This window comes from Mycteria americana, chromosome 4, assembly GCF_035582795.1.
Source record: "Mycteria americana isolate JAX WOST 10 ecotype Jacksonville Zoo and Gardens chromosome 4, USCA_MyAme_1.0, whole genome shotgun sequence".
Classification (NCBI taxonomy): Eukaryota; Metazoa; Chordata; class Aves; order Ciconiiformes; family Ciconiidae; genus Mycteria; species Mycteria americana.
Genome location: NC_134368.1, coordinates 15,154,491 through 15,181,291, shown reverse-complemented (window position 1 = coordinate 15,181,291; position 26,801 = coordinate 15,154,491). Strand labels below are relative to the sequence as shown.

General features: G+C 38.8%; 2 protein-coding genes across 2 annotated transcripts in view; both read left to right on the top strand.

The window, feature by feature from the left end:
* EVC (EvC ciliary complex subunit 1) overlaps positions 1-26,801 on the top strand; it is a 510,906-nt gene that overhangs the window by 155,347 nt on the left and 328,758 nt on the right. The gene's annotated exons all lie outside the window — the stretch shown is intronic.
* Positions 292-26,801, top strand: part of STK32B (serine/threonine kinase 32B) — a 180,748-nt gene continuing 154,238 nt past the window's right edge. The window contains exon 1 of the mRNA XM_075499171.1: positions 292-506. Within this exon, the coding sequence (XP_075355286.1) occupies positions 431-506 (76 nt within the window). The 5' untranslated portion in view covers positions 292-430. The remainder of the gene's footprint in view (positions 507-26,801) is intronic.

Genomic DNA, 26,801 nt, shown 5'->3' with positions numbered 1-26,801 from the left:
CGGGGCGCGGGTGCCGGCCCCTCTGCCGGGGCAGGAGCGGGGGCTCCGCGTTCCCCAGCGGCGGTCTGGGAGGAGGAAAAGCGGAGGGAGGATCCGCGAGGATCCAGGTAGATCCAGCTTTTACCGCTTACCAAAAGCCGCCAGCAGCAGGACCTCCGCCTCCTCCCTCCCTCCCTCCATCCCTCCCACCTCCTCTAACTCCCTCCCTCCCCTGCCCCTCCGCGATGAGAGACGGGCCAAGTCGGTGCGCGCCAGCCAGCAGCGATCTCTGCCAGGGGCAGGCGGATCGCTTTCATGTCGCAGGGTGACTGCTAGCCCCGCGGAGGCTCCGCCGGCCGGGCCGGGCTGGGGCTGGGGCGGCGGCGGGCGGGCAGCTGCCCCGGCGCCGGGGTGCCTGCCGGCGCGCCCCGCGGGATGCTGGCGGCGGGGGATGCGGAGCCGGCCGCGGACTAACATGGGGGGCAGCCACTCCCACAGGGCGCCGGTCTTCGACGAGAACGAGGACGGTGAGTGCGGAGCTGTCCGCGGTACCGCGCCCGCGCGCCCCGCTCGTCGCCGCCGTGTTGCGCCTCGGGGCCGCGGGCGGCACCCGCTGCCCCGGGCAGGCGTCTGCCTCCCGCCGCTCCCGCCGGGGAGCGGTTTGGAACAGATCCTGCGGCGGGCTGTCTGCTGTGGGGTGAGCTGCCCGGGGAAGGAGGAGGGAAAGCCCGCCGCTGTTCCGCCGTTCTCACCGCTTGCGTGGGTATTTGCTTTCAGCCGAGCTGATCTGAAGTCTAGCGCAGCGTCGCTTGGCGTGTAAGCACATGGCAGGTAACTTCAGACACGCGTTTGTGAACGGGCATCGTTTGGGAGATGGATGCCCGCTTTTTTGTTTTCATTTATGGTTGACTCTTTGCCCACCTGCCCATTTTAAATGGTGATGCCTCTCTCCGTCAGCATACTTCTTCTGCCACCTTTACTTCCTGAAACTTCTTTTTAGCTTGTTCTATTACTCTGAGATTTTTCTCCCTGCCTAGAAAATATGTCATAAGAAAGTGGATCTTGTAAAGTTTTTGGCAGGCAATGGAAAAGTTCGCATAAAATATGGCGTTTCCTCACTATTTATGCATTTCCATGTCATTTTCATAGGTAGACCATATTTAACCAGAATTATGTGACCGTGTTTCAATTACAATAATTTTGGCTTTTGAAGCAAAGAGAACACTGCACTCTCAGGAAGCAGATATTTGTATATTATCACTAGAAGTGTTTTTAATGTTACTTATGGGATAGATGTTGTTGCCTATCTGGATGATTGATGCTTAATTTTGAGTATATTCCTTTCCCAGTAGTTCCCAACATATTTTAGTAGGGGGTGATTTTGTCTCGACAGCCTATCACATTGTTTTGGCTTTCTGAGGTTCATAACGAATCAAAAACATGTATGCTCTTCCCTATATCTTCAGGACACATGGAGATACTTGTATTGTTTTGGTAATAGGGAGAAAATATATTAAATGCATGCAAAGTGCTTAAAAGGGTGAATACACATTTACTTGCATTTAAGACACAGTTATAATTCCCTATTCCTTGACAAAGCTTGAAGAGGTATTTGATGAGGTTTGCTTTACAAGACTCCGTTGTTTGTGTGGAGAATGGGACAGATTATTTACTATTTGTGTATTGTGGGGCAATAGCTTTGATTTTCTTGTACTAATGTAAAATTTCAGTCATTTACCATGGGTCATGCTATGCAAACAAATGAGAGAGAAAGAACTCACACACACCCCCCACACCTCCCCCCCAGGTAAAATCTTGATCATGCGCAATTAGTCTTGTAAACCTTGAGGTAACTCACCGAGAAATACCCAAGAGTGAAAGCATGGTGTCAATCTTATCTATACACCGTAAAGTAAAAAAATACCCATGCCTTTGCCTTTGTAAGTCTTGTGATTGGGCTCTTGAGTTAGCAGTTTCCATGAATTATTACCACTTTTTTTTTTTTTCCATGAGACAAGGCTGTGGTCAGTTTCTGGACAAAACGAACAAAGTTCAATAGTAAATTACTGCAGAGAAGACTTCATGCCACTTAGTTCTTTTTCCCTCAGGAAAACATTTCTGTAATGCAGCCATTATTAATACCTAATTAAAAAAGCACATAAAGTATTTATGGATTTCTATTAGGTCATTATTTATTCTTTGCCTGTCTGGGTTTTTTTTTCCCATATGAATGTTCCTAACATCATCTCTTTTTTTCCTCTTAAGATATTATGCTGAACTCTTAGTTCAGAAGAGTCCGTTGCTTTTGAAACAATAACCTATTTCCTATACTGTTTACAAATCATTATTCAGGATGGCATTTTCCCAAGTACCTAAATAATATAGGAAAATATCTCCTCTTTGAAAATGTATCTTACAAGGTTTAATCCAAAATCAAGCTGTATTTCATATTCCCACTAGTAGCTACAAGAGTCACTATTTTCCACAATAATGGACTCTATATGAAATTAAAAAAAAAAAGCAAAAGTGAAAGTATAGCAAGAGAAAGTAGGTTTGTTTCTTGAGATGGTATAATTTTGCTCAAGAATGACAATGCTTATCAATTCAAAGAGAACCGGAATAAATGAGTTGTGTATAAATATGTAGGCATAGTAGAAACTAAACTATTTAGTGTCTTGTGTGTAATGTCACAGCTGCCTTTTAAAATGAGAAAAATGGGCAGAAAAAGTATTGTCATTTTATGTTCATACGTGTTAATGATGGATATAGAATAAAACACGAATTTTGGAAGAAGAGGTTTAAAACCCTTTATTGTCACTTTGTAAATTGTAAATCATTATTCAGTGTACCACTTAACAAAGAAATATATGGAAATAGCACATGAAGAGCACCCAGGTACTGCCTGACGAGCCTATAGAGTATCTGCTCTAGAGTTACAACTCATGATTTCTGTCTAATGAGAATAGGTGTTGATCCGTTGAGTAGACCTAAAAACTGTAAGCTCTGTGTAGACTCCCCACCATGCTTAGGATAATAAAAAATGATCCAGACAGAAGGCTGGGCTACATGCTGTAAATCCTCAGTTATCACAGACAGCATAACACATCATTATAATACACTGATCTTTTTAAAGGCCATAATACATTCAATTTTTAAACTAGCTATATTTGTTCTCTATGTTCTATTTTTGTTAGAAGGATCTTCCAGAACTTCACTCTTTGAATGGTTAGAAACATCTGTTTTCCTGATTAAATGATTCTTAACCTATTTATAAGATTTATGTTTATTTCAACTTTTTTGTTAGCTTAAACAGCCCTCCACCCTCCATGATTACTCCAGTGCATTGATAGACAGCAAAAATGTCCCCTCTTACTCTTTGATTTGTAAGAAAATCTCTTCTAGTTTTCTCTTATTTCTACTGCTCTTTCATTCCCTGTGCCCCTCATCTGCATGCATTTGGACCTGTCTTGGTTGCAGACAGACAACCCAGATTATACAAGAATTGCAGTGAGTTTTCACCAGGACCTTTTGCTGGAAACAATACTTCCTGATCTCTACTGGAAATAACTTTTCCTGGTACAGCCTATAACTACATATGCCCTTTTCATGGACATATCATGTGGATAGTTCAGTCACCATGTGATCAGTTAGCCCACCAGTGCCCTGTTCAGTAATTTCAGCTGACAAGCTCCAATCTACAGCAGAAATTTTTGGTGTTCCCGTGTACATGACCTCGCATTTTGCATGACTGAATTTCGGTCCATTTCTATTGTTTGTATTCTCAAAGATGATCACCCACTTCTTTCCTTGTGATTCTCCATTACGTTACCAATGTTTTGTATTATCGCCACTCTCATCAGCTCCATGCCGGTTATCAAGTCCACTGAATATTTTGTGTAAATATTCAGCTGGATCATTTCCAGACTTCATCTCCTTTGCTGTTAACCCCTGTCAGCCTCATAATTCCCATTTCAAAATAACATTTTTTCCTGTGTTACCCACCTTGCATTTTGCCAGTTAATCCTCACCTTGTTCAGCTTTGCTTATACTTTCTTATATATCACTTCACTGAAATTGAGAAAAATGAAATCTAAGCCAACTCTACCATCTACAAAGTAAGTTTTTCATCAAGGAAAAGTACCTGGTTACTCTTTCGCAAACAACTTCTGGTAAACCCATGCTGTATTTATCTCATTTTTTCTTCCTAGCCTAGGTTAAAGCACACCAGCAGCTGGGAAAATCCAGTGGACAGAGTCCTTTGCCTAGAGCTTTATACTCTGGCTAAAGAAGCTCAATGGAAAAATATGTTTCATTTCTTGATTTTCATTGCTGTATAGGTTGGACAGACAACTAGGTCTGGTGTAGCAGCATCGCTACCTCTAATCAAAGTTAAATAATATAATGGCATGGAACTATAACATTTTTTCAGACATTTAGAAAGTGTTTTCAAGCTAGATGCTACGCTAATTCTGTAGTCAATTCAGCACTCAGGTAAAAGGAAAACAGTTTCATTTTGGTTAATACTGCTGAAGCAAAGGAACATTGACTCTCTTTGCCTCGAATATTTCCTATTCTCATAAAAACTATCCTCTCCTGAATATTTGTATCCAGGACTAATATCAGGAGAGCAAAGGAGTACATCTTTCCTCATGTTCAACTCTTCAGAAACAGCAATAAATTCACAAGAATGGCAATAGAAGAGTGAGGGGAATACTCACCATTGGTAAATGTTATTTGCAAATTCTCAGTAAATATCATAAGTAACAAATATGTTAGCAATAGCCTGGTGATTGTAAAGAGTATCTTTCATGCTGGATTTGTTTGACTGTGTTCTGTTAAAACTTCAATGATATTTAACAGGTGAAAGTGAAATAGCAGAAGAGAGTCATTTAGGAAAGAGCTGACTCAGGAGAGATATTACTACTACCAAATAGTAATAACTTATTTGCCTATATTGTGGCAGAAGATACAGAAGAAAGGATAAGAAACAAAAGTGTTAGAGGCTAGAAGTTGGTCCTGTGAAGTGATATGGCAGTTGTATTTGATTATTTAGGGCTTAAAAAGTCAGTTTTCCTACAGTTACTTTTAGAAACAAGTGCACTGAACTTTTAAAAAGCTTGTTTTTATTTTTATAGTACATGACTTTACATTTAAAGCAAATATGTATTTCCAAAGAGCCTTTCACTGAGCATCCTGAAGCTATAGATCTTGAACACTCCTTTGCGGAGGTCAGTGTGACATGCTGTGCTTCAGTACGGTACTCTTGTATGACGGAAATGAGGCGTAGCAACATGCCTTGGCTTATTTCTACATGGCCAGTTCCTGATTCACTGTAGTGCTTATGTGTCTACTTAACTTCAAGGAAGTGCTGAAGTCCCACGGCTTTGCCTGAGTCATAAGGCTTCATTCTGCTGTAGTGTCATAACTGCAGAGCTCAATGGAAATCTCATGTATAGACAATATAGCATCCATCCTCTGGAGTTAAACTTTAAATTCTAAGTTGTAATTTTAAATTGATTTCTACCTCTCCTCTTTAGAAAAGCCTTCAGCTTACATGAAGGTTTTTAAATTGTTGGTGAGTTGCAGAAAAAGTCGTTATTAAATGACCAGCTGCTGAAAAGACCATCTTGTACTAAAAGCATAAAAAATAGACACAGATCCTAACAAAAAGGTCTGCAATTAATATGGGTCAGGTAGCTAAATTCAGCTAAATGGCTGAGTTTCTATAAAGTGCAGTGGAAGCTGAAGATCTGTAAAAGTGACATAGGGAAAAATGACACACAAGGGTTTCACTTGGAACCAATTCAAAGCAATGGTTAAATGTCAAAATGAGTCAGATTCAAAATAGAGTATGCAGCGTCCAGTTATTGTCAGTGATATGACAGTGCTCATCAGCCTGCTGCCGCAAAGCTGTACCGGGTAATGTCTGAGGCAGTCATATAACAACTGTGAAGAGCTCGAATCACGAGGCTAGTAACATACTCTTTTCAAACTAATTGTCTCATAAAATATAACCCTACAGAACAGTTAAATAAATGGTATAGAATCTAATTACCTTTTGTTAGTGAAAGTAACAAATATAGGGTGTGATTAATACTTTTGCTGGATTTGGTTTGTTCATGCAGTTCCTATGGCGGCTTATGTAGCATTCTACTTTTTCCTTCACAAAGATGAATATTCCAATTCCCTTTTAGAACTGGATTGGGTAGGAATACCACATTGTGACTTAAAAATTCTCTAAGGCAGTTCTGTGTCAAAAAATGGATAAAACAGAGCTGTTGAAGGCATTATTTTATGCTGGATATCAAGGTTTTAGATAAATAAGATCCAGACCATTGGATTTTTATTTTTTGTTTTATGACCATGTTGAATTATATACAATTTTATTTTCCATTTATTGAACTTCAGACATTAAGTCATCATTATGTGTATTGCAGTATTCATTTCAGAAACCCTAATGCTAGTGTCTGTACAACACAGAACAAAATAGTGATCAGTGTCGAGCTTGCAGTTACAGCATGGTATGAGACAGGAGGAGAATATAGACAGAAAGGAGAGCACAGGGGAACAATATGATAATTCCAGGCAGTCACAGAGATACCAACTGCCAAACTATTGTCAAGAGTTTGCATGGTCTCTGCCAAAAGAGGTTCAGGAGGAATGTCATGGCATTGCAACCACCATCAGCCATTATCTTCCTGAGTCAGTCTTCTTAAAGCTTTGGTACAATGTACATAAATAGTGTGGACCTCTTCAGACACTGAATGATAATTATGGGTGAAGTTTAATACTAGATCACGGATTTCCCTTTTCTACAGGGAACTCTAAACAAAAGCATGATGAATCTGGCACTTCCATCTTAGCTTCTTGCTCCCTCAAATGAGCTGCATCCCTGTTCCCCCATTTGACTGTCCTAGAAATGTTGTGCAATATCTGATTTACCTCACACTGTCAGGATTAGAACCAAGACTCTTTCAAGGGACAGCTGAAGTATTTACCGATTCTATTTTACTTTACCATCATCCAGATTCAACAAAATCTCTGCCAGCAATGGCTTAGAGATGGACCAGATGAATTTTCAAGATCCTTCCTAAACATATTTTTCAAAATTCCAAGATTTAATTTTCTGCTTTGGTGGAAACATCCTTGTCAGGACCTCTGTCTTAAACAAAGGCATCATGTAAGTCTTTGCTGCTGCTTTTATAGCCTTCCAGAATTTACCCAAGTGGCTGGCATAGCACCTACCTTTAAAAGTGTTAAGGAATTTCTTGGTGGCTTGTTATCTAGGAAGTGTAAGTGCTCAGGAGAGGTAACATTTTACCCATGTTGCTATGTGTGTTATGTAGTGTGCCTGGATGTCAAGATAGGCTTTTTGGGTAATTAAGTATAAATAATTAAAAGCTAAGCAAACATAGAATCATAGAATCATAAATCATTAAGGTTGGAAAAGACCTCTAGGATCATCTAGTCCAACCATCAACCCAACACCTCCATGCCTACTAAACCATGTCTCAAAGTGCCACATCTACACATTTTTTGAACTCGTCCAGGGATGGTGACTCCACCACCTCTCTGGGAAGCCTGTTTCAATGCTTGACCAGCCTTTCAGTAAAGAAATTTTTCCTAATATCCAATCTAAACCTCTCCTGATGCAACTTGAGGCCATTTCCTCTCATCCTATCGCTAGTTACTTGGGAGAAGAGACTGACACCCACCTCACTACAACCTCCTTTCAGGTAGTTGTAGAGAGCAATAAGGTCTCCCCTCGGCCTCTGCTTCTCCAGACTAAACAATCCCAGTTCCCTCAGTCACTCCTCATGAGACTTGTGCTCCAGACCTTTCACCAGCTTCGTTGCCCTTCTCTGGACACGCTCCAGCACCTCAATGTCCTTCTTGTACTGAGGGGCCCAAAACTGAACACAGTATTCGAGGTGCGGCCTCACCAGTGCCGAGTACAGGGGCACGATCACTTCCCTAGTCCTGCTGGCCACGCTATTCCTGATACAAGCCAGGATGCTGTTGACTTTCTTGGCTACCTGAGCACACTGCCGGCTCATGTTCAGCCGGCTGTCAACCAGCACCCCCAGGTCCTTTTCTGCCAAGCAAGATAAGCTTAGAGACTCCTATCCGAGATCAGGGAAAACTCTGAATGTGAAATAAACTGTGAGAAAACAAGATTATTATCTAAATCTCAACACTATTGCTTTTGCAACCACTCCTTTACAAATTCATAAATTGTCTCCCATCTCTGCCCACACATGTTTCTTGCAGTGAAAAGGTAAGGCTCTGCTCCTTCAGATGTGCTGGTGTGGTTTTCTGTGCCAAAAGAGTAGGCTTTCAGAGAGCTGGGTTCTACAGGACAGGAGAAGCCGAATGGTGGAAGAAGCAGCACACTGAAAAGTAAATGCTTGGTTTTCCCATGGACGAATGGTGTCCAAATGTACAGAGATATTAAACTGACTCTACTCCTCAATATTGGCTTCACTTCCAGTAGAGTTCAAAAGATCAGCCTTTCACTTCTGCCAGGGAGATTGTGGGGCTGGTGGCACTCACTCCCCTCTGACACCTTCCCACAGAACAAGGGGGAACAGGTCTGTCTCTTCCCCTCGGGCTCCAGTGTGACATCCACTGGGTCATTGATAGCATGTGGTATGAAAGTGAAAGAATTCCTTGATGTGGATGTGTGGATGTGGGTTACAAAGCTAACAGAAATGTGGGAATGCAGTTTTTTGTGAACTGTGAGTAACACACTGTCCAGTAAATGGAGGAAGTTCAGCCCAGAATCAAATGTTGTACCTGACTGAATTAGAAAATGACTGAGAAAATCTTTGGAAGAAAAAATAGTAAGGAATTATGATCTAGCTCATAGATACTCAAAGAAAGTAGGTCCTATCCTACCAGGACTGTCTTTGTACAGTCTCTTCTGAATGTGGTCATAAGAATGAAGAAGGAACGGGTTTTGTTGGCCAAGCACAAGACTCTTACTTTTTTCTAGCTTCCTCGTTAAAAAGCAAGGCTGGGAACGCAGAAGCAGAAACCATCCTGATGCAAAACCTAGTGGGCAATGACACCTGGGACCGAGCGCTGAAGGGCGGAGAAGAGGAATAGATTGTCAAATTCCTTTTGGAGGTTTCACAGTATTTCAGCTTAGAGTGAGCTAATGCTGAGATTGTGGAAAGGTGTGGAAGAGAAAAGGTTGCTACTGAGATCAATCAATACAAAGCAAACATTTCTGAGAGGATAGTCAAAGGAAAAGGACAGCTTCAAGTTCAGCCTGGTAGTGGAGTTCCACAGTATCCTATCATGGTAAAACATGTTAGGGGAAGGGACAAAAAAAGTAAGGGACTTATACACCAAACTTAGCAGGAGAGGCATGGACTTTCTGGAGGGGGAAGAGCAACAGTAATAAGCAGTGTGCACATCAGGGGACCTGATCTCTCTTGAGCACAGTTCTGCTTAATTTCATGAACTAGTTAAATCGATTACCTTAAACTACATTACTTACTGCCTAATGTAAGCCTATGTTGAGCTGTTGCTGAATTTGCTGTTGTACTTGTGAACACTGTATATGTGTGTATATGTAAGCTTCCCTGCAATAGGAAAAAGATTATTATTCTGCAAAGATCAAAAACTTGTGCTAGTAATAAATGTTTTCTTAACCAGATCATATTCTGAGTTCCCTTGGGCTCAACCACAATTTGGCATGAGTAACAAATACAGAGTGTTTGCAGAAACAGAACATGCAAATGTCTTGATTTTTTTCTCCTTTGGTTAAAGAAGAACAAAGCTGGTTTACTTTCCGGGGTTCAGTCTCTAACACATTAACTGTTTTGAAGAATAACACTGGCTTTTATTTGTTTGCATTTGATCCCAGGAAACTACCTCCTTTATCAGAAATGCCTGTTCATAACATATCAAATGCCTGCAGTATCTTCAGATGAGCACTGATGAGGCCCAAGATGCCTACACCTTCTCAGTACAAGAGGAGGTTGGGTGTTAATACATTTATCAGGACATAGAACTGATTCTCTTCATACAGTATTTCGTGGAACATCCTTTGACTTAATTTTAAACTCTTAGAAATGAACATTATGCTGTATAAATGATACATCACGTGTATACAGTACAACATTATACTGTACACTTCAAGTTCTTATTCTTTGTCTAATGTAGTAGATGGGCTTTTATTGTACTTCCTCTATGCAAAGTTTTTTTTTGATAGGTACTAGTACTGACTGTACCTTTATAAACACAAATTTCTGGAGAAAAGAGGAAAGAACAAAGGCATCTACTGCTTCACTGGTGAGTACTACTAGGTTTTCCCTTTCAGATTCCTCACTTACCAGAATCTGACAAATATAATGGAAGTGCAGCATGTGACCTGTTTTCAGGTTGCCCTCAGGAAAATCTTAGTGTTATATATTGGCCTATTCCCTTAGGCAGTCAGCATTCACCTGAAGTGGCCAACAACAAGGGACTCTAAGAGTAGGGGTGTACTTTTGCATCACAGAAACAAGGACTTTCTTCCTTTTATTCCCAAATATGTTATTTTCCACCTGAATAACCAGAAGACTTGTTTAAACTGTAATCATCTCTCATCTGATCAATTTGACCTCATCTTTAGCTTCCTTAATTTCCACATTGATTCTTATTAACGTGTGTATTTTCATAAGTAAATGAAACATTCTGAACGAACAGGGCAGGATTTGTGAGGCAATTGGACAGTTTTGTTTTTAACCACTGGAAATTTGAAGTCTTTAAAAAACGTTTGTAAAATCTGGTGTCTCTTCTTAAATCACTGCCTCAGTTCTAGAGGCTGTCAACTTTCTCTGTTTTCCAGTCTGTTTTCTTTGTCTGTCAGGAAACCTAGCAGTATGCAACCAAGGAAAGCTAACTGGAGATGTGGCCCTTATGGACATAGTTTAGTGGTGGACTTGGCAGTGCTAGGTTTACGGTTGGACTCAATCATCTTAAAGGTCTTTTCCAACCTAAACAATTCTATGATTCTATGATTTCAGTTTATTTCACTTGTATTCAGTCCACCAGGGTTCTTTTTTCAGTTTTGCATATGATTAGTTTCTGCTATAACTAATGGAAGATTCTTTCTATCTATAATCAGTTTTTCTCCTACACCCCTTTTCTATGATCCCTGTCAGAGGTCTTGACACAAGAGCATCAAATTCTGTAATACTTTTATTCTTAGAAATGTTGTACCCTATTTTCTGACATGGTTATTAAGTACAATATAGACACATAAGTTACTTTCCTTCATTCCATAATTAAGACAAAGGCATTTTCCTTTTAAATTCAAGGAACCCTTCTTAGAAAGCGTTACTAGAATTGGTGGCAGCCTATTATGCAGGTTTTTAAGGCTTTAATGAGAATTAAACATAGTTGATGAATCTGAAATTTATTTCCCAAATTTTATATCCCCATAAATATTTTCTTCATAATATCATATCATAATATAAAAAGCTGTATTTTACATTTCAATAATCCTTTTCTACATTTTTCTATGTTGAAAATGTTTGTTTTGGATATGTTCATCAAATCTACCCTACAGTTAGTTTATCTGACTCAAATTGAAATATGAATTAAATTTGTGCTTTTTAGCTTCCTACTTCTATCTGGCAATATTTTCTTGCTTTTGAGTTTATCTCCACTTTGTCTCTCATTTTCTCTCTTTCATTTTTTTTCTTTTAAATTATTTTAATTCCAGTTCTTTGAAGTTTGGAGACTTTTAGATAAGTTCTACAACTGATGTACTTTTCTGCCCTGCCATTTTTAGCTTGGTTTGATAGTGAATGAAAGAGGGCACTGGATTTGTCATTGCATTACTAACAATGTTCTGTGTAAGAAAGACTTGTGTTAAGTAAGATAAATATACTACAAGGCAATATACTGCAATGGACAAAAAATATTTTCCTTCTTTTTCCTACTTCTGCAGTGATAAGGGAACACCTGCTGTTCCTTATTTAAGATCTCAAAATGCAAACTAAGTTAATCCTTCCAGTAATTATTATTTCCTTTTGATATTGTTCTGCCTCCCTTGCTGAGTGATGAAAACTGTTCTTAGCAACCCTGTTAAAACAGAGATGCAATATAATAACAAAATCACCATTAGCCTCCTGAGTGCCCTTCACACCTTTCTGAAACTATCCTCTGCTTCCCCCTGGATTGTTTTCACATTATGATATGAAGATTGTTTTTATGCCTTTTGGGGTTAGATTTAGAAAAATCTTTGTCCAAGCTGTAAAGCCTGCAAACTCTTTTGGGGCAATACCACATCTTAGACACTGTGATCTGCTACACAGGGCTTGAAGTCAAAGAACAAAAACTAATCAAAAGATCCTTTCTGAGAAGTAGCAAAATGTATTACTTTAAGTCCAGCTCCATATTTGGCTGGTTTAGCCTATGGAAACTCCAGAGATAGCTACACACTTTTATGTGCAGGGCATTGCTATAAAACAAGAGTTAGCCTTTACTGAGATTGATTTGGATGTAATGGGAGGAACAGACTAGCCAGAAGTCTTTTGCAGGTTCATGAGACTCTTCTCTTCCCAGCCTTGACATGTGATTTTTCAGCACCAGTATGCCAATTATGCCATTATTTCCAGCTCTTTTCCAGCCCAGTGACATGTCTTTGAGGTCTTTTGCAGAAGTTTTTAAGCTAAAGTATTAAACAAGATTGTTTTGTGGTACAAATTATAATAGCAGGTAAAATATATTAGAAAGAGAAATACATTTTTAGTGTGAAATTCTCCTCAAAAATCTCAGTGTTGAAAGACTTTCTTGCAGGATCTATTGATCTTCTGTTAAACAAAAATGTCACCACTAAGTGCTGTGAGATTTTGCTGGGAGAGTCATAGGGTAGAGAACTTTTCCCGGTAATCCAAACTTTCAGCAGGGCAATCCTTGTTCTTTTGGAGTTAGGGAGCTCTCTACCGATGAACGGGAGAAGAGAGCAGCTAGAGAATAGCTGCCCAGGCAGTTGTAAACGTTGGCTGTGGGAGGCAAGATGTGCAAGTGGAGCTCGTCTGGTGGCTAGGCAAATTCTAGCTGTTGCTAGGATAGCATCTTCTCTCTGAATGGCTTTTCACAAGACTTTTCTGAGAGTGAGGAGAGGTTATGTCTGCTGTTTAGAAATGCTTAAGTAATATGGGGCAGTGAAGAAATGCCATGTTTCCAGCAGTCTCAAACACTTATGCTGAGTGCTGCCCTGATTTCAGACCTTTGGTTCTCCTAAGCCAGGAGCCATCAGTCTCTCTCACAGGTGTCAGAGGGAGCACAGGCATGGATTTTAAATGCATTAATAGAAAGCAATCTTTTCAGTGTAGTTGCTGTACCTTACAGAGAAAAGATATTGCTTGTGGCATTCAGTTTTCTCATGGTTTCTAGTAAGATGCAGAGATTTTTGAATGCTTCCCTGGGAATACAAATGCTAATGAGTAACTACAGCTCTCAGCCTCCTAACCTTCCTCTGCTAGGTAGATCATATACATCTTTTGATCCACAGACATATATGGATCAATGACATCCTGATGTTTTGAGTGACGGGATATCCTGCATGTTGAAAAGAACCTCCTGCAGTGCTACATTCTAATTTGGAAAAGAAAAATACAGCCCAGAAGACCACCCGGGAAAGACTGCTGATTACTGTCATGTGCAATATGTTTCTTCTAGTCTTTAGTGATATTAAGCTGATTTCCTGTCCTTTTTCCACCTGTATATGTTGATTAACATAACAAAAAAAGAAGAAAAAAGAATAGACCTGATAGTGGGAAATAAACTTTTTTTTGCTATTTTGAAGATTTTCCATTCTCTACTGTGAAGAAACCAACTTCAATTATGTTTAATATTCTTTTCATAAACAGCCAGAGGAAGCTCTGATCTACTGATTTACCATTTTATCCTGGTTAAGAAAACATAATACAGATATACATATATTTTTAGAGAATAGTTCTCTCTCTCTTTCTTTCTCTCTATATATACATAGATAATTTTATACATACTTTACTCTCATCAAAACAAACCCAGTGTATATGGTAGGGAACTCTAGAACTGAGTCACCAATATTCATTATTTTCATCTAACATCTATAATTAAACTTATTTGATATTCTGTTTCTGTGATTATACAGAATTGGAATAAGCACATTTAATACCACCGAATGTTTCAGGCATTAAGACTAAGAAACCTTCTGCTACACTGAGCAATTTTATCCTCCGCAGTTCACTATTTGTTTGTGCTTTGCAGCTAACAACTTCTGTTGTTAAAATTAGAAGTTATGTTCTTTCCATTAATATCTGTCAGCTACACACCTTTTACATCAAATGAATCTTTTTATTTATTCCTGTTGTGTGGTGATATAAGGTAAATCTTTGTAAGTTAAGTTGTGGCTTAGAGAGTCTACTGACCTTCTGCTGTTAATGTCAACCCCCAGCCATAATCTGGGAACTGTGGCTGGTCTGAAGCCCTCCTCCTCCCCTCAGTCACCTCTGTGCCAGCTGACATGAAAGCCTAGGAATGGAGATGAAGTGGATTTGGTTTGTTTTGTGAGTGTACCTATGTTTGCTTTGCTTTAGATGTTTCATATTTCACTCCTCCTTAGCAGAGGATGGATAAGGCAAAGGCCCTGATTTCCTTATTCATATTTACTGTTTTCAGCAATGCATGGTCCTATCAGGTTTTGTGTAATTGCTTGTGGTGTGTAAATAAGCATACTTTTATCAGGCTGAAACTATCTTTACTTCATCACTGGAAGGATTTCCCAGAGGCAAGTAGTGCAATGATTAGAGAATAAGTCATCAGCTCCAAGTAAAAAGACTTCTGCAGTTAGGCGGCCATTCATTGTATGTACAGCAGTCAATGCATCTTTTTCAGTCTCAGTACCAAAACTACCAATTCCACCATTAAATATTTATCTGTAAACTTTGAGATGAATAAATTTGAGTTGCACTGGAATTCCGCAAGTTCTTTATGAATTAAATATAGCTGTTATTGTCAGGTCTTTTTTCTACCCTTTCTACACACCCTGAAGGGAAACAGTCACAAAAAGTGAAGTATCAAAATAGAAAGGTGTTTTAATGTTAACTAATAACTCAGGCTATTGCTTCATTTGAAGTTGGGAAAAATCCATCATGTTGGATCAACAAAAGTTTGGTCTTGAACGTGTAGGTAAGAAAACCTTTGGGAGACCTGCTTTTACTCCAAAACGGCAGACAAAGCGAAGTGATTCTTATGAAATTAAATGATTCACACAGTGAAACAGTAAGAATCCTAGCTAGAATCAAAAAGCAGCATCTTTTTGGCTCCAGAAAAACAGAACTGTAAAGCTAGATTCAGGTCAGTCCCTCTGGAACCTCAGAGGTTTGGATTTGAGGCTCCATCCCTAAAATGGATTTTTTTTTTAGAAGTATAACTTATTTTTAAAAATTTACAAGAACTATGAGTAAGATGCAACTTGAGTGCTGAAGTACATAGTGAAAGTCAGTTAATTGTGGATAACTCTGGGTGAGTTAAAGGATGGGGTTAATGGAGGAGGTCAGCCCTCTTAAAAGTAAGTTGTTTCTTTTATTTAAACAGTCAATGGAAATCTGCCTACTATAAGAGGCATCTAGCTTCTGCTGGACTTTGAGGTGCTTCTTTGTGGCCAGGCAGTAATAGAATACTTGCAATTTTCTTTAACTCTTCTTTGTGGGAGCGCTGGCACTTAAATGTACTCACCATATGTGCTGCTAATTTAATTAAGCACTGCCTTTTTCCATAATGAGAGTCAGCTTTTCCTGTTTCCAGCCCCCATACTACCCTCAGCTACTGCTGTGCAACCTTATGCTTGGACCCCACTACTGTAAAACCATGGCCCAGGGTGTAGCTCTGGAAATGCTGCTGTGCAGCAGGAGCAGGCAGGGTGCAGCTGCCCTGTCCCCAAGCCAGGTGAGCAGAGCAGGTCAGTGACAGTAAGTGGGGTCAGCCAAGATCCAGAGGGTAGCTGAAGTGCATGGCCAGGCACAGATATACCTGCAGTCTAGCTCGGGTGAGGACTGAGCTGAAGCACAGCTCAGCAAAGCCATGGCAGGTCCCAACCAGGCTCCTCGTGGCTCTTTCTCATACAGCTCATTTCATAGCAGCCTGATCCAGGCCTGAGATGCAATGGGGCTCCTGAGTCCATGGGCAGCGTGGTGGTGGTGATGCAGGGGATGCTGGTCATGGTTAGCAAGGCCAGTTAGTGCCTTCAGAGCCCTGAAAGATACAGGTTGTTTTTCAAGTTGATATTTGTGGCTTTTTGATGAGGAAGAGCCATGAGACATAAATGCCTGGACATCTTCGGAAACAATCCTTGAATGTTCTTGAAATTCTTGCAATTTTGATACTATTTTCAAATCCCAAAAGATAAGCCAGACCTGGACAGCCACATTTATAACACGCAGGTTTGCCTGCTTCTTTTGGAAGTTTTTTCCTGGGAGAACATCACTGCTATCAAACCGATGAGCTTTAATCTTACAATGACAAATGAAAAACCAGCCTACCGCTCTGCACTTCAGGCACGCTTCTGCTGCAAGTTAGAATTGGCCTCATTCATTTGAAGCCCATGGGGTTGGTTAGGTTTAAAAACACTAAATGGGAGGCAATCTCAATTGAAATGTGAATCTCTCTAACCCTTTAGTTTCTTTACTTGCCCCCAGGGTTTCATTTGTAGTTGTGGTTAAAAATAGAAGAGATAATTCTTCCAGTTCCAATTTTGGAGATGTGCTCCTCATCTGTTGGGATCTGAATTTAGAAGGAAAAGAGGAGAACAACTCATACTTTGTCTAGGTGTTTGGGTAAAATCCTATTCATATGGCTCCCTAGCCTCCCATTAACATAGCACTGAGACTCATTTTCTGAAGTCCTACTCTAAGAACAGTGGTCTTGGAGCTCCCACCCAAAGAAGCCTGAAGCAAAGAGGTTTCTTAGCTTCCCTCTGGCATGTTTGGCATTGCTTCCACGTGGATAAGATTGACTGATGCCTCACTGAGGATTTTGTTGGTAACTTCATTTAAAGAATTTTCCTTCACCTGGGGATCATTCTGGTAAATTTTATTGTAGGAGAAAACAGTTTGGTCCACTGAAATCTGACTTTTTATTCCCATAGCAACTTCCCTCAGAGAGCCTTCCAGTTCAGTTATTAATGAGGTTATTCTCATAGTAACTCTGAAGGAGGTGAATATTCCCACTTTCTAGCTGAAAAAGATGCTTCATAGTCTATTATGTGTTTCCTGATCTCACAGGGAAGTCTATTACAGTTAAAGCGGAATTTAGACTTTCTGTGTTTTAGCAACATATTTTCTCAAAGAGTATCTTTTCTGTTGGACATACCTGTCAACCTGTTTCTCCTTGCAATAGATTTCAGAGTTTCTTTTTGTCAGCTCATTCATAAGTAAGCAACATCATCAATCAGAAACCCTCTTTTCTCAATAAAAGGCAGTTATGTTTTATCACTTACAAAAGGTCTTAAAGGCACTTTACATTTGAGCAGGTCCTGAAACTTTTCTCCTTATTTTCAATGTCAAGTTTACCCTTTGAAAGAGCTATGAACAGCATGGAGACTTGCAAAGGCTTCCCTGCTATTGACTGGCTGTGATAAGGTCTAGTACATCAATTCAATTGTTCCTTGATGACTTTTGATGTTTCCAGTGTTGCCACTAAGTTAATAGCTTTTCTGAACCAAACCTCTGTCCTGTCACAAAACAAAACTGTTTTCGTAGCAACAAAAAGGGATCTTTAATTAAAACTTTCACTGATCTTAAAAAAAAAGAAATTCGCTGACTTGTGAGTTTATAATAGAAAAATTTTATAAATTACTGCTTTATAATAGGATACACGGATGAGTGATTAAGATGATATCAGAAGTTCCAATTACTTTCCACTAAAACAAGTTAGTCTATGCAAAATAAACCTTTCTACTAGAAAATATGTTACCTGAATGCTATATGCTAACAGAATGTAGATGCAGCTAAATCAGTTGCAAAGACCTTCTGTTATGGTAAACTAACCTGAAGATTTGACACTGCCTAACTGAATCCTAATGATTTTGATGTGGCAATGAGGTCAGGGTTACGGACTTAAGTCAGTTGCATTTTTATCCAATGCACCAAACCTAATAATAACCTAATAATTTCAGTTCTTCATGTCATGCAGCTTCAGTGCAGCCTAACTGGAGAATCATGTGCTTTCATGTGGCCAGTCACAATGAATCCCGTGCACAAGAAGTGAACCATCTCTACAACACTAATGTGTAACTGTTTCCAACTACCACCAAATCTTTTCTGGCCTTTAGGCTTGTGTGGCTACCCAGGCTCTGGCCATTGACAGACACCAATGATGGCTATGTAGCAACGGTGAGAATTTTTACAACATTTCAGTCCATCCTGAGGAAACCTGACTTCTGATGATATTGTTCATAGACTGAGTTACACACCGATATGTAAAATCCCTGATCAGTCATTACAGGCTTTTCACAACAATCTGTGGCTATTTGCTGCTTGTTGAAAAATAGTAGTAGATTTAGCAGTGCAAATTCCTTTCACTTTTCTGTTAAACCTAAAAGTGAAAGCCCCTGTATTTGAAGTCCAGTTATCTTTTTAGCTTAATGCATGGGTGATTAACCAATCATCATAACAGCAGACTAATGAGATGTTGAGAAGGGCTGCTTTAAAATAATGCTGCTGAAGGATTACACTAAACTGACCCACACAAATCAAGACCATCTAGGCTGATAGCCCATCATCAGCACTCAAGTTCTTTCTCTCAGTCTATGGTACCGCATTACTATTTTCAGACTGACCAGATCAGTGCCCCTCCACCTCCATGGGCATGGAAGTAGCATTAGAAGAATCTCTTTTCTGTGGTTCCCCTACAAGGGGTCAGCTCTGCACGGTTCTCTCTTTAGTCACAGTCTGAGTCTCTTCCCCACTTCAAGTCTGCACTACGCTGTAGTTCTACCCCTTTCTGAACTTGTTGATGCCTTTTGGTTTAGATGATATCCTGGGGCAGGAATTATTAGAAATTGAATTGCCTTTTTGCAGTATTAGCCTCCATTCATGTTTGCCACTATTGTATTTTGTCTCTTTTTCCTTTTAAGCTGTCTCAGCTGCTGCTATTTTAAATCTGAGGTACCTGTCAAGGGAGCTTCACCTTGGTTATTGCCTGTAGCATTAGTCATCATCAGGATTTCTGAAGACCTTGCATTATCCCCCAAAAAGACAAGTAAAACGTATCATCTTCTTTGCTAATTTTTGCAGCTCACATCATTAATGGTGATGCTAAACAGATAGTCATTCTTTCCCGTTTTATACTGTACTGCCCATGAGGACATGTTGTCAGCTTGGGCTTGATCCCTACTAGATTGTCCAGCTGACTTTTTGCCATGACAAAACACATTTCATGTTCCTTGTATTTTCTGCCTAGGTCTTCCAGCTCTATTTGACCTTTTTTGGTTTATTAATAAGAAACAATTTAAAATTCATTAGTTTAAATGAGTGACTTTGCCTTCAAATAATAGCAGTTGTATTTTAGATTGTATTAGCTCAAATCTTTCTGGCATAGGATGTCTATTATTATTCCTACTTATTTTCAGTTGCCTTGGTTGCCTTCCTGGGATTGCCATCGAGGTCAAAAGACCTGCTTAGCAGATCATTTAAAATTTGTCTTTACCTTTATCGCCTGTGCTCACTTATGCATGAGGACAAAATGCAAGTATTAGAGTTAGTATATTTTAATGGGACAGGGATCAGTGTTTGATCTCTACTTTGATATGAAACAATTTCTGTAAAAATAAAATACATAAACTCTGTACTAAAAAGTACTGTAACTCCCCTATGAAGGTGACTATCTCATTCTACTGCCCTTGAAACTAGACTTCTAACAAAACTAGCCTTGTAGGTTATCATAAGGAGTCACAATTAGCTTAATCCAATCTAAATGTCCATACTGCCACCAAAAGGGGTGCTCCTGCTCTCCTCCCTGTTCCTGCTGTCTGCAGCGTGCCAGAGATGGTGTCCATGTGATTGCCTCATTTTCTTGTCAGGTTTTCAAAGAGCAAGTCTTTTACCTGGACGATCATGTGCTCTTATCATTGCATCACATGACAAGGACCGTAAAGAAGGCCTAAACCAGTGTCGGTGAGGTGGTCTTAGAGAGAAGTTTGTTGTGTGTGTAAGCTCTAAAGCATGTAAGTTAAGCTCCTGATGTTGGGAAATGTAAGTATTTTCTACTTCCTCTCATTATTAGGCTGTCTGAAAATAGAAATCTTTCCTGTGAAAAGCTAAAAGCAAAATGAAAAGTAATATTTCTTGAAACATTCTGATTTCAGCAAAAAACCACACACACTCCACATGGACACAGATAGACAACAATAATAGCAAACTGAAAATCTTCATGAATCAATACTGAGAAATTTTTCATTTCAGCTGTGAAGATTGGCGAAGACCTTTTGATTTTGTAATTCTTTCACTTCCTTCTACAGTGGATAAGAGGTAAAATGGAAAGCAGGCACAAAGCAAAAAGATGAGAAAGACCCCAAATCTAGATAATTTTCTGTTTGCTTTCATTGGAGCTGAAATCAAATTCTTAATCAAAAGATGAGAACTTTCATATTGCTTTGTATCCTTCAGATTGACATTATTTATTTAAAAGACTAATTTTTTTCCTCTCATCTCTTCCTACATTTGCCCAAGCAAACCATGGCAGGCAAAAACTTGCTTTTCAATTACTCTTTTTTCCAGCCACCTCAGAGTATCTGTGTATGCCTCTGAAACAGAGTAACCTGTCGGAAGATCACAAAGGCAGCACACTAAACTCTCCAATTATGAATTTTTGTGGTTAAATTTTGGACTAGTTTTGAAGAGGCATAAAGCCAAGAAAATTGACTTTATTTTTTACTCTAATGCTCTCAAGAGGGACTGTGGGAGAGATATGCAGTCACAAGAGCTCTTCTGATCAGTATGGTTAACCTATGCCAGTAAACACCTATTCATGCTCAGTCCTTCAGAAAGAATAGCTAATTTCATCAAATCAGTGTTAAAATTCTTGTGGAGCAAAGCAACAGCCAAACATTCCCACACCTTCCACAGAGCAATAAACTTTTTTTCCCCCCTGGGATAGCAATCAGTTAGCTCAGTCCCTGGAGCTTCTGGTGAAGCCCTTATTAAGGCTACCACAGGGCAACCTTTCAGTAGACTTTTGGCAAAAATGAATGACAGTGTTCTTAGATCAAAATCCTACTGCAGTTTACAGCTATAAGACTTTTTGTGCTGACTTCAATGGCTTGTTGACAAGTCTCTGCTACCTGTAAATCCCTCCAGTGGCTCACAGAAGACAGCAACATCCCTCAAAGCGTCAGGATGACTTTTCTTAGTTTTGTTTTGGTGGTGTATCTCAAATTTCTCAGAAGAGGTCTTGAGTTGTAGGATGGCACTCAGTAGTTTCAGTTTAAACCTCTCTCAAAGAAAAGTTGTAATGATTTGCAGCTTGTTCTACTTGCCCAAGGAACAAACTTTGTTTTACAGGTTTCAGGTAGCTGCTTGATATATTTTTCAGACTAGATGTATTTAATGGCAGTATGATTTTATTTTGCCTTATTAGAGGTGTAAACAGCTCTAATTAAATTCATTTAATCTTGGGTTGAAAGAGATTCTTGTTTACGAAGGAGTTGCAGTTTCCTTGTGAATGCAAAATCGCATCTTCATTTCTTTTGCAGCTTTTACAGAATAGCATTAGAAAAGGAATTATGTTCTTTTACAGAATGAAAAGGGGAGCAAAGTTTTGAGAATCAGTCCTAGCATCTTCTTCTTTAGCAGCTTGGTTGTTTTCAAACTTTAGTTTTCTTTAGGATTTCAAATTTATTTCTGGTTGTGGTTTTCTGGTTGTGTGAAACACATGCCTGTTTCTCTAACAGTGTAAATCATTAGCTGATTCACCAAATTCTTCTAGTCTGTTTTTATAGGATTTAGGAAAATGGTAGACTGTTGTAGTTTTTTCCAGTATTCATTTTAACTAACACATTCAGAAAATTCCCCAGTCATTTAGGAGAAAACCACACTTTTAATGATACAATGTGAGGTGGATTTCACTGAGTACAGTGTAGAACACCATGATGTTGACACTGCTTTTGATGAGCAAACTGTGCATTATCTAAATATTCTGCAAATTTGATGTGTAGCTAAATTGCATGAGAAGTACTACCTTGTAGGAGGATTAACATAAAGAAGTAAGAATTCCTGTAATGCATCACAGCAGATGTTATTTAGCCCACTCTTTTATCTATGGTATCAGATATTTATTCATAGAATCTAGAAATAAGAGAGGTATAAAATTATACTTTTGCAACACCATAGTACTGAGGTTTTCTCTCCATTTCTAGCAATCTAGAGAAGAGGTTGCTTCCACTTCATCGTGTCTGAAAGGTGACATAGATGGGAGATAAGAAGGAACTGTCAATCTGTTTTGTTTTTTTTTCTTTTACAGGAAAGTATTAATTTCAGTAAAATTTCATTGAATTTTGGAACAGACTTTTCCTCCGAATAACTTTTTAATAGGTAATTAAACTTTCTGCCAAGTCAAAATGCCATTATTTTCCTTTACAAAACTTAAGCCTTATATTAGGAAGACAAAGCTGGTTTTGAAAGTTTGAATGGAATTCAAGTTTATCTTTTCAAACTGATTTCATTCTGGGTCAGTTCAAAGCTAGACTACATTTCTGTGATATGACATTTCTTCAAAGGTGTTGGAATCTGATACTCCTATTCCCTTCTGTAGATCCAAATCTTGTACCTGTTTACATTTCCTATAATCCAACACACCACCACCTCTGAGTTAACGAAGTGTGCATCATGCAAGTGCTATGGGTATACCTACATAAGGGATATATAGTCCAGCCAACAACCTCATCTCATAGATGGACATAATCATCATCACAAGGAAGCACAGTGTAGTACTGAACTACTGTGAAAGAAACCACTTTGGATCAATCAAGAGGTCTGAAATGAAAGTCTTTTGATAATGCAGAAATGTTTCACTTTGATTGAGGAAACTGAAGTATATATTTCCTTTTGTAAGATGGACATTATTCTGAACAACTTCTGGAGTTGCAGCAGGATGGAAGCTGATTATTGTTGTAATCTGCTTGTGATATTTTAAAATGGAAAAAGTGGTATCAGTTCGAAATGAAATACTTTAGTTCAATTGATAAAGTAGGAAAACTACATTTTCAAATCAAGTCATAATTATTTTGCTCCATTGAGCCATATCTTTTTTTTTTTTTAGTGTAAACTAATGTTCAAGTATCAGAACTTCCCAAGAAACAGGAATTACATTTTCCATACATTTAGTGTGCAAACATGATCAGACTGAAATGCATTTTAAAGTTCAAAGCAAAATTAGCTGAATTTTAAATAAAAATTGTTTGACATACAAAGATCTTAAATTCTTTCTAATTGCAAATAAACTCTGGATAATTATAAATATTATTAACATAATAATTAGAAACAGTTTATATTGAGACTAAAATACTTATTCAGCTTGAAGAATTGAGACATTGTAATGCAATTTAAATGCAAAGCCCCTAAATACAATGATAGAAAACACCATGGTCCATCATTAATGAGATGAAACCATCTTCGAAACTTCTTTTTTCTTGTCCTTCAGTTATGTAGCTTTTTCTAATTACTAGGTTCCCCAGTCAATGTATAGGAATGTCCCATTCCACTTGGAAACCTAATGAAGCTATACAGATTTTGTATTCTTTGCTCACCTCAAAGATATGCCTGGCTTTATAATTCTGTCAACAAAAATTCATTTCATACTTAATTTGAACAGTATCTTTCTTCACTAGTGAATTTCCCATGAATAGAGCATGATGGAATGTGACTCCTTATGACTACCTTAACCAGTTTATGCCCCTTAATCTAATTTTTAAGCACTATTCATGCTTGTCCTGTCTATATCCATTCAAGCTGGTGACTTCATCATGAGTACTGAATATATATGACTGTATCGACCTGGTTATTCATCTTATGTGTTTTTGTGTGGAAGTACAGTAGCAATTCTAACAAGCTTTGATGGCTGCTGAGACCTACTGAGGTTCTATCAGCACAGCCTCGTGACTTTCTCTGAAAAAGTCTGGAGAATCTGAAAAGTAGACAGACATATAAAGAACACTGCAGAACTTCTTTGAAATCCTAATAGGAGTGCTGTCCAATGAGTCTCAGGTCAAACCATACAGGCCAAATCTAGAAGGAAAATCTGATGTAGTTATTACTCTGTTTTTCTGATTCACACAGAAGCAGGAAGCAAAACACCCTGAAACAGACACGCAACATCTAAGACAGTGCTTAAATAAAAATATATTTTCTTGGCTGATGGCCACGTCACATTTCCTTGTTTCTGTTTTCTGTTGAGATCAGTGAGAACAAAGCTAGATGTCTTGAAATGCTCGTTGTGTTAAAAATATGGCTTTACTGTACACCTCCTAATGCCTTAGTAGTCACGTTCTGGTTTTGGCTACTGCCAGACAGTCAAATAAATCAGTGAAAACGAGCTAGAGAAGGACAATGTCTGGATTTAGCTCTGGATGCTTATCAAGTTCTTCCAATTTTTTTTAATCAAAAGGCCCCTAATTTCTTTTCTGTGATGCAAAGCATGTGTATGCCCTTGCTTTTACCACGTTGGATCGGATATTTGCTCTTGGAGATACAAAGTTCTTTCAGGTAGCGGTTATTGACTGTATTTGGACTGATCACATATACATGCTATAAATATTCCTCAGCTGCAGTAAGAACAACAGATGTCAGGTCTATATAGAATCTACCCAATATAGATATTGCCTCTTGAGCTAGATGTAATTTACACTTGAACAAATGATGGGTAACATGAGAATATTTTACATTAGCAAAACTACAAATGAAAGAGTAGAAATTTTGTGTTCTTGTGTGATGTCATAATTCAAACACTTAATGAACTGCATCAATGTAACAGTTCATTTGGGTTTTTCTGGTTCAAATCACTGTACCACTCATGAATAATGCAGCAGAGGTGAATGCATATAGAAGACTTCATTGTTATAACACATATCATTATATGCATAATACCGGTTAGTTTGCGCAAAAAAGAATAATAGGCATTTCCAGTAAAACTATCCAGTGTTTTTGCAGTATGGTTGTAAAATCCCAATAGTCTGTGATGTGCGTATTTTCCCCAAAGTATACTTTATCCTTGGGGAGCAGTGGAGCAAGAAATATTTATTTTATCTTTCGCTAGAAAGTTTTATATTAAATGCTTGCCCTATCAGCGCTCATGCCACCGGAAAGATGTGCCGGAGAAATGGTGTGGTCTGAAGTGGGAGCCAGGTTCTGCTCTCAGCTCTGTGGCAGCTTGATGTGCGGGATTGGAGTCAATCATCTGCTGATTTCTGTACCTCCACTTTTACAGTGGTGTACACTTTTCATACTTCTCATACTTTGAAAATTGCTTTCAGTCTTTATAGTGCTTTTATAAAGCACTATTACCTGAATTGGCTGTCGCTACTCTTCTGATTACTTGTGTATCTGAGCACTAAACTACCTCCTATACCTAATGTTACAGCTGCTTAGAGGTGTAATGATTCATGTTTCTACAGACAGGGGCAGAAGATATTGAAGCACTTGCCTAAGGCCACATGAGAAGGCTGTGGCAGAAGAGGGACTCCTGTGTCCAAGTTGGTGACAAACCACTGCGCCATCCTTCTAGATATTCCTGATACTTTTGAGTATACTAATGTATTTGATCAAGTACCTGTAATGGCTAGAACCACATTTTTTTACTTTTCCAGGCAAGCAGGGTGCAACCTTTCATTCAGCTTGTGAATCCCATTACCATCATCCAAGCTTTTATTAGTTCAAGAGCAAACTACTGGAAAATGCTCTACATGGGGCTACTTCAAAGCCATGAAAATAATCGAAGTAAGGTATACTTGCACTTAAAGTTATTAATAGAGACTTGAAGCTGTGCAATGGAATTAATTTAAGATTTATTTGTGCGTGACTAAACTGAAAGAAACAAAATGCTTTAATATATATGCATATATAGCTCATTACTGAAATTAACAGGCATCAGTCACTCTAATACTGTATCATGCAACAGATGCCATAAATGCTGATCTATTTTCTCCCTTAGTTAGCCAAATATCTGTTTTATTCCACAATCCTTCTCAGTTTTGAATTAATGGTGACTTTTTTAGGGCTGAAGGTGGGAGATTGTAATACTTCTTGATTTTTCCAACTTGATGAAAATCAGTGAAATTGAAAGGAAACTCCCTCACACTGTTGTTAATGCTCACAGTTTCATTCTGTGAATTTGCCTGAAGTTAGCTGAAGTTAGCTGAAGACAATATAAACTAATTTTGATTTCTGAAAAATGTCCATACTCTAAGACTCAAATTCAGAGCTGATGTCTAAGATGTCCAAAGTATGGTGTGATAGTTAAATGAAAGAAGTGCTCAAAAAGTTGGAAAATATTTTTTTTTCCTCTTGAGTAAAGGGTACCAAGAAAGCTATTTTCAAGAGTAGTATTCGTATTACTGTTACTGAAGAAAGTGTCCTTCTGCCAGCCACACCATTATCTCAGTGGGACTTTGCGCTAGAAAAAATGTCATTAGCTACAACACCAGACTCCACAAGAGGTAGACATGTCATGTTTTAGAGGATAAGAATACATTACTTGTGATATCCTCGTTGCACAGTGTCTGATCTTGATGATATTTTAAACACTGGAAATGCCAGAGGTCATGGTGAGCTGTAATTCTTCTC